This window comes from Camelina sativa, chromosome 9 (assembly GCF_000633955.1).
Source record: "Camelina sativa cultivar DH55 chromosome 9, Cs, whole genome shotgun sequence".
In the NCBI taxonomy this organism is placed as follows: domain Eukaryota; kingdom Viridiplantae; phylum Streptophyta; class Magnoliopsida; order Brassicales; family Brassicaceae; genus Camelina; species Camelina sativa.
In genome coordinates, this window is record NC_025693.1 from 37747958 (window position 1) to 37756401 (window position 8444).

Sequence of the window (8444 nt, forward strand, 5' to 3'; positions counted from 1 at the left end):
AAAAAACCAATACTAAATGAATGGGATACAAAAACCTCTTCGAACGCAATGTGCTGTCGAAAAAGCTGAGAATGTTGTGGGCCTCATATCCTTTGTGCACGCACTTGAACGTTGTTGACATGACAGCTAAACAGCTACTTCGTTTTCTCTTCTTTCTCATTTCTTACATTTTTTTTTTTTGCCACAAAAGAAAAGTGAATAAACAAGTTCATACCGAATTAGAACTGATCTTTTTGTTCACTTTGAGATATATATATTTTTTATCGCGATTTTGCAGTAAAAAGACAACCTCATAAAATTAACCCACTGCTGTTTTTTTTTTTGTTATGGGAAGACAATTGCTGGAGCCATTGTAGTAGGTGTGATCCTTCACGTTGGAAACCATCTTGCTTGTGATTTCCCTAGAATCGTTAGAGCCACCGAATACGATTACAATCGGTTTCTGTTTCATTACTTTAAAACGAAAAAACCAACATACTTCGACCTCGTTAAGGGTCCTGAAGGGATAACAGGGATCTTGATGGTCATTTTGATGATTATTTCATTCACATTAGCAACAAGATGGTTTAGGCGTAACCTCGTCAAGCTTCCTAAACCATTTGATCGACTTACCGGTTTTAATGCCTTTTGGTATTCGCACCATTTGTTCGTCATTGTCTATATCTTGCTTATCCTTCACGGTATCTTCCTCTATTTCGCCAAGCCTTGGTATGTTCACACGGTAAGTCTCTATTATTCTTAGCTCCTTACTTGTTGACAAATATGTAATCTTGATTTTGATTTTGAGATGTTGAATTTTTGCAGACCTGGATGTATCTCGCAGTACCAGTTTTACTCTATGGTGGAGAAAGAACACTTAGATACTTCCGTTCTGGTTCTTATTCCGTTCGACTTCTTAAGGTATGTAAAAAGATACCAAAACAGAGGACTCTGTTTTCATCATTTTTACTCATTGCCTTGTAGAAGAAGCTAACATCTTTTGATTTGTATTTTTTTTTGGTTTTAGGTTGCTATTTATCCTGGTAATGTTCTAACGCTGCAAATGTCGAAACCAACTCAATTTCGTTACAAAAGCGGGCAATACATGTTCGTCCAGTGTCCTGCAGTTTCGCCATTCGAATGGTAAAAAAATTTACTCTGTTTTTGATACTAATCAAATAAAATAATCGTTCTTACTAATTTGTAATCTTCGTTTTAGGCATCCCTTCTCAATTACTTCTGCACCTGAAGATGACTATCTCAGCATTCACATTAGACAACTCGGAGATTGGACGCAAGAACTCAAAAGAGTGTTCTCTGAAGTTTGTGAACCACCAGTTGCCGGCAAAAGTGGACTTCTTAGAGCTGACGAAACAACAAAGAAAAGGTATAACACAAAAACAAAACCAAAAACTTATATAAATTAACCAAATACTAATATGGTTAGTTAAATGTTGTTTCAGTTTGCCAAAGCTATTGATAGATGGACCATATGGTGCACCAGCACAAGACTATAGGAAATATGATGTTCTCTTGTTAGTTGGTCTCGGCATTGGTGCAACTCCATTTATCAGTATCTTGAAAGATTTGCTTAACAACATTGTTAAAATGGAAGAACATGCGGTAATAAACAAAAACCTCAAAGCTTTTTCTCATTTGTCCAAAAAATTAGTAAAGATATGAGTTTGATATATGTTTTCACATCTTTAGGATTCGATCTCGGATTTCAGTAGATCATCAGAACACAGCACAGGAAGCAACGGTGATACACCAAGACGAAAGAAATTACTAAAAACCACAAATGCTTACTTCTATTGGGTCACAAGAGAACAAGGCTCTTTTGATTGGTTCAAAGGTGTCATGAACGAAGTTGCAGAACTTGACCAACGGGTAAAAAACCAAACTCAAAACATTTCTTGACAAAACCAAAATTTCTCCAAGAAGATTCAACTTAGAGAATCGATTCTTTTTTTGTGGAACAGGGTGTGATAGAAATGCATAACTATTTGACAAGTGTATATGAAGNTATTTCGCCAAGCCTTGGTATGTTCACACGGTAAGTCTCTATTATTCTTAGCTCCTTACTTGTTGACAAATATGTAATCTTGATTTTGATTTTGAGATGTTGAATTTTTGCAGACCTGGATGTATCTCGCAGTACCAGTTTTACTCTATGGTGGAGAAAGAACACTTAGATACTTCCGTTCTGGTTCTTATTCCGTTCGACTTCTTAAGGTATGTAAAAAGATACCAAAACAGAGGACTCTGTTTTCATCATTTTTACTCATTGCCTTGTAGAAGAAGCTAACATCTTTTGATTTGTATTTTTTTTTGGTTTTAGGTTGCTATTTATCCTGGTAATGTTCTAACGCTGCAAATGTCGAAACCAACTCAATTTCGTTACAAAAGCGGGCAATACATGTTCGTCCAGTGTCCTGCAGTTTCGCCATTCGAATGGTAAAAAAATTTACTCTGTTTTTGATACTAATCAAATAAAATAATCGTTCTTACTAATTTGTAATCTTCGTTTTAGGCATCCCTTCTCAATTACTTCTGCACCTGAAGATGACTATCTCAGCATTCACATTAGACAACTCGGAGATTGGACGCAAGAACTCAAAAGAGTGTTCTCTGAAGTTTGTGAACCACCAGTTGCCGGCAAAAGTGGACTTCTTAGAGCTGACGAAACAACAAAGAAAAGGTATAACACAAAAACAAAACCAAAAACTTATATAAATTAACCAAATACTAATATGGTTAGTTAAATGTTGTTTCAGTTTGCCAAAGCTATTGATAGATGGACCATATGGTGCACCAGCACAAGACTATAGGAAATATGATGTTCTCTTGTTAGTTGGTCTCGGCATTGGTGCAACTCCATTTATCAGTATCTTGAAAGATTTGCTTAACAACATTGTTAAAATGGAAGAACATGCGGTAATAAACAAAAACCTCAAAGCTTTTTCTCATTTGTCCAAAAAATTAGTAAAGATATGAGTTTGATATATGTTTTCACATCTTTAGGATTCGATCTCGGATTTCAGTAGATCATCAGAACACAGCACAGGAAGCAACGGTGATACACCAAGACGAAAGAAATTACTAAAAACCACAAATGCTTACTTCTATTGGGTCACAAGAGAACAAGGCTCTTTTGATTGGTTCAAAGGTGTCATGAACGAAGTTGCAGAACTTGACCAACGGGTAAAAAACCAAACTCAAAACATTTCTTGACAAAACCAAAATTTCTCCAAGAAGATTCAACTTAGAGAATCGATTCTTTTTTTGTGGAACAGGGTGTGATAGAAATGCATAACTATTTGACAAGTGTATATGAAGAAGGTGATGCTCGTTCTGCTCTCATTACAATGGTTCAAGCTCTTAACCATGCCAAGAACGGAGTCGACATTGTCTCTGGCACTAGGGTACGTAACTTTCTTCTTTTAACCAAAACAGAAGTCATGATTCTTTTGAATATTCTAAAATGTACCCCCACACAACTCCAAATCTTTGAAAATCTTCATATTTTTTTTTTCAGGTCAGAACACACTTTGCAAGACCCAATTGGAAGAAGGTTCTCACTAAGCTAAGTTCCAAGCACTGCAATGCAAGGATAGGTAACAATCACTAACCTCCATACGTTTCTAATCTTCACAAAAAGTAAAATTATCTTTCAGGATTCAATCATTTTAGTCCCCACAGTTCCGTTTCCTTTTCTGTACCCGTATTCCGTGGGCAATAAGTTTCATTTTCATACTTTAATAAAAAGCTTTCGTTTTCTATCACAATCAAGAATTCGAGTTTCCATAGAAATGATTCTTAAATCTATGATNCAACATTGTTAAAATGGAAGAACATGCGGTAATAAACAAAAACCTCAAAGCTTTTTCTCATTTGTCCAAAAAATTAGTAAAGATATGAGTTTGATATATGTTTTCACATCTTTAGGATTCGATCTCGGATTTCAGTAGATCATCAGAACACAGCACAGGAAGCAACGGTGATACACCAAGACGAAAGAAATTACTAAAAACCACAAATGCTTACTTCTATTGGGTCACAAGAGAACAAGGCTCTTTTGATTGGTTCAAAGGTGTCATGAACGAAGTTGCAGAACTTGACCAACGGGTAAAAAACCAAACTCAAAACATTTCTTGACAAAACCAAAATTTCTCCAAGAAGATTCAACTTAGAGAATCGATTCTTTTTTTGTGGAACAGGGTGTGATAGAAATGCATAACTATTTGACAAGTGTATATGAAGAAGGTGATGCTCGTTCTGCTCTCATTACAATGGTTCAAGCTCTTAACCATGCCAAGAACGGAGTCGACATTGTCTCTGGCACTAGGGTACGTAACTTTCTTCTTTTAACCAAAACAGAAGTCATGATTCTTTTGAATATTCTAAAATGTACCCCCACACAACTCCAAATCTTTGAAAATCTTCATATTTTTTTTTTCAGGTCAGAACACACTTTGCAAGACCCAATTGGAAGAAGGTTCTCACTAAGCTAAGTTCCAAGCACTGCAATGCAAGGATAGGTAACAATCACTAACCTCCATACGTTTCTAATCTTCACAAAAAGTAAAATTATCTTTCAGGATTCAATCATTTTAGTCCCCACAGTTCCGTTTCCTTTTCTGTACCCGTATTCCGTGGGCAATAAGTTTCATTTTCATACTTTAATAAAAAGCTTTCGTTTTCTATCACAATCAAGAATTCGAGTTTCCATAGAAATGATTCTTAAATCTATGATTTTTTTTGCAGGAGTGTTTTATTGTGGGGTACCGGTTTTAGGCAAAGAGCTTAGCAAACTCTGCAACACATTCAACCAAAAAGGTTCAACCAAGTTTGAGTTTCACAAGGAGCACTTCTAAAAGAAAAAGAAGAAAGAAGCCAAAAAGCCCTCCTAGATTCTTTAATATCTCACATTTAGCCACTTATAGTATAAAAGCAATCTCTTTACACTATTAATTCAAAGTGATTAAACGTTTAGCACACTGTCAAAAGTGAGTGTGTTAACGTTTAATTCCACACGTTCTAGATTTATATACACCGAGGCATACATGTAAATATATGAGACAGAAGGAGAAGGGGGAAGTTTGATAGAAGCGTATAGAAAATGTTAAAGTTATATTTTAGGGTCTTCTTTTTTACAATTTCTTGTATAGCAAGCCAATGAGATGAGGAGATTCTAGAAGAGAGAGGTGAGAGGTTTGGTGAGCGAAAGAGGCTATAATACGACGTCGGTTTCGATTGTAGAGGAAGTCAGAGCCGGCCCAAAGGCCAAGCCCATGAAGCATGAGCTTGTGGTCTTATTTTCTGCTGTGTATTTTATATATAACTTTCGGCCTTATTTTCCAAAAAATGTGTTTAGTCTAGTGGCATTTGTTTTTGTTAGTGAGAATGAGTTCATGGGTTTGATTCTGACTAATAGCAAAACAGCCCTTTTATTTTAATTTGATTGTGGCTTTTATTAACTTAGAGACGGCTCTGGAGGAAGTGCAATACAGCTGCAGGGAAGAGAATGGACGGAAAGCTAATAATGCGTTGATAAGGTCCATGTGATTAGGAAGGTGACACTTCCTAATCACTTTTTTTGGGGGGATTCTTTTTGCTATCTTATAATGAATTGTTTATGCTCATGTATAACTTTAGTGGAGTCGGTGAAAGAGAGACTATAGTTTCTAGAATCTTGGGAGGATATTTGGGAAATAAGGGGGAACACAATATTTTTATCATTATGTAAGGTGTACAAAGCATAAAAATTTGATTGTTTCTATTTGTCTCCTTTGCAAACAAGACAAACAATCCTATATAAATGAATTAGTGATACAAAACCGGTAAAAAAAAATATAGTGGTATGAATGAAAAGTAATGAATTATAGAGTTAAAAAAGAAAAAAGAAAAATGAAAATGAGAATGGTAAGATATAAAACTCACAATTAGTGTTTTACCATTTTAGTTAGTCTCTTGTACCGTTTTAGTCGCAACTCACAATAGACGTCGCATATTCATTACCGATCGTTAGTAAGTTTACTACTAGTCATCATGCGCACTATCTCGCTCATGTAAATACCATTTTTATTTCAAAGTTGGAACATTTGTCAGATGAAGCAAAATATAAATTTGCTAATCAACCAAATGGGCACTAAACACACCTTTGATATTTTCGAAAGATCAAATAATCAAGGCCCAATAGAATTAATGTGGTCACAAACTTATATAAGTTTAGTCTATGACCCATATAATCATTATTGGGGTCCAATGGTCGTCTATATGGAGAAATGAACTAATTAGTTAGAGTAAAGGACTCAGCAGGAGTTGGACCTTGTTTCGATAGTCCACTAGCTACCGTCAAATTAGAGTAAGAAATTTTCTAATTTTTTTACGTGGACTCAAAGAGACCAGAAGACAAACAAAGTCAAGTGTTACGTACCAATATAGATTTATATACACAAAATAAAATATCTATTAGATAATCCAAATTCAAAGTTTTCCCATAATTGCGAGAAAGAAAAATTAGAAAGCCAACAAAAATTCAAAAAAACGATTGATGTAGATGAAATATTTAGAACCTTTGACGTCGTCTTACATGGAAAAAAGCAAGAATAATAATTTCAAGATGAGATCATTCAAAAGCCTCCTAAAAAGACTTAGTGCAAAAAGAAAAAAAAAACAACAACGCGTAAGACTCTAACCCAACACAATCTCGCCACGTGTCCTCCACAAAATCATCTTTTAACCGCCAAAAAAGAAACCACCCACTCTTCCATTAACCTTAAACTCCTCTCTTCTTCCTCTGATCTCAACAACAGAACAAAACAAAAAAAAATGGTGGAAGAAGATCGGATCACGTTAGCTCCGACGGAGATCTACGGCCGGAGCGACGAAGAACAGAACGAACCAAGAATCTGGCGTCGGAAAACAGAGGAACCACCAGGGAAATGTCTAATCTATACTTTGACAATAATTGTAATCATCTTCGCAGTTTGTCTTATCCTCTCTTCAATCTTTCTCCGGATTTCTAAACCAGAGATCGAAACAACATCGGTATCGACTCGTGATCTTCGATTCGGAGGTAACTCAACGAACCCTTACTTCAACGCCACGCTAGTAAGTGATATCACGATCAGAAACTCGAATTTTGGAGCGTTTGAATTTGAGGATGGTTCGTTACGTGTTGTTTACGCTGATCATGGAATTGTGGGAGTGACGACGATCGGAGGGAGAAGAGTTGAAGCTCATAAGACGGTTAAAATAACCGGTGTTGTGGTTGAGATCGGTTCGTTTCGGTTATTGGATACTAAGGGTTTGGAGTCGGATTTGAGGTTAGGGTTTTTGGAATTGAGAAGTGCTGCTGAGATCAGAGGAAGGATCAAGGTTTTGGGAAGGAGGAGATGGAAGGTTAGTGTGATGAGCTGTACCATGAGACTCAATTTAACCGGTCGGTTTATTCAACATTTGTTATGTGAATAGTGGTGATGGTTTTGTGACCCGGTTTAAGGATTTCTATTTATTTGTTTCTTGTTTGTTTGGGTGTGTTTTGATTGTAAATTCGTAAGATAATACTAAATTTTTTTTTTTACGAAATTCAGTTTAAAATTAAATTAGAATTTTCTCAACACTGTAATTAGTCCGATTTAAGAAGGATTATTTGTTTGATGTTGTTGTTGGGTCTATTTTTTATGGTTTTGTGATATTAATTATGATTTATGTTTCAATATAGTGTGTGTATGAAGCAAACTTGAAAGTCGTAGAAAAGAAAAGTAGTAATTACAAATATGATATGTATATGACTTTGTAGGATGAGAAGAACTGAATAAGTTTTGGAGCTTTCCAAAAAGCAGAAAAATGAGAAGAATTTTCTCGATAGTTAAATGCATTTACAATGAGATTATTAAGTTGGAAAACTCCTCAAGCCTCACATGTTGACTCATTCATGCATGTACACATCAAATCTACGTACGTTGATCGGTTTTGTGATCCGAATTAAGAATATTTCCTTCTTCGTTGATGGCTGTTTTTGCGATAGTAGACTGTATTTCAATGGTCTTTGTAAATTAAGCGAATGCATGTATCAAATTTGTTGTCAAAAAAAGAAAGATATTTTAGTGTTTTTTTTTTCTTTTTTTGACAAAAGAAAAATATTTTAGTTTCAATGGGTGTTATTTTGTTAATATGTTGTGAACTACTGTATAAAGTTGAATTAGAAAAGACGTTATTGGTAAATTAAATTGACTCAATCCTCACGTATTGATTAATTCATGCAGGTATGCATCACGTCGACGTTGACGTACATACGTATACATCCATCCATGTTACTTGATGTAAATCTGCATTTTTCGCCGGTTTAGAATAAAGTGGAATTATGGGTTTTGGTGAATTGAATTCGTGTTCGAATGTGAAAATGATGCTTTTAACACCTTCACAAAAAAAAAAAAAAAAAAAAAAAAAAAAAAAAA

The 8444-nt window shown here is 35.2% G+C and overlaps 2 protein-coding genes across 2 annotated transcripts in view; both read left to right on the forward strand.

The window, feature by feature from the left end:
- LOC104714764 (respiratory burst oxidase homolog protein F-like) overlaps nucleotides 1-5115 on the forward strand; it is a 9816-nt gene extending 4701 nt beyond the window's left edge. The window contains exons 6-14 of the mRNA XM_010432220.2: nucleotides 294-721; nucleotides 805-900; nucleotides 1007-1122; nucleotides 1199-1366; nucleotides 1443-1602; nucleotides 1690-1869; nucleotides 3276-3404; nucleotides 3518-3596; nucleotides 4747-5115. Of these exons, the coding sequence (XP_010430522.1) occupies nucleotides 294-721; nucleotides 805-900; nucleotides 1007-1122; nucleotides 1199-1366; nucleotides 1443-1602; nucleotides 1690-1869; nucleotides 3276-3404; nucleotides 3518-3596; nucleotides 4747-4856 (1466 nt within the window). The 3' untranslated portion in view covers nucleotides 4857-5115. The remainder of the gene's footprint in view (nucleotides 1-293; nucleotides 722-804; nucleotides 901-1006; nucleotides 1123-1198; nucleotides 1367-1442; nucleotides 1603-1689; nucleotides 1870-3275; nucleotides 3405-3517; nucleotides 3597-4746) is intronic.
- Nucleotides 6656-7650, forward strand: LOC104714765 (late embryogenesis abundant protein At1g64065-like). The gene has a single exon (XM_010432221.2). It carries the CDS (start codon nucleotides 6814-6816, stop codon nucleotides 7456-7458), a length of 645 nt encoding a protein of 214 aa, XP_010430523.1. The 5' UTR covers nucleotides 6656-6813; the 3' UTR covers nucleotides 7459-7650.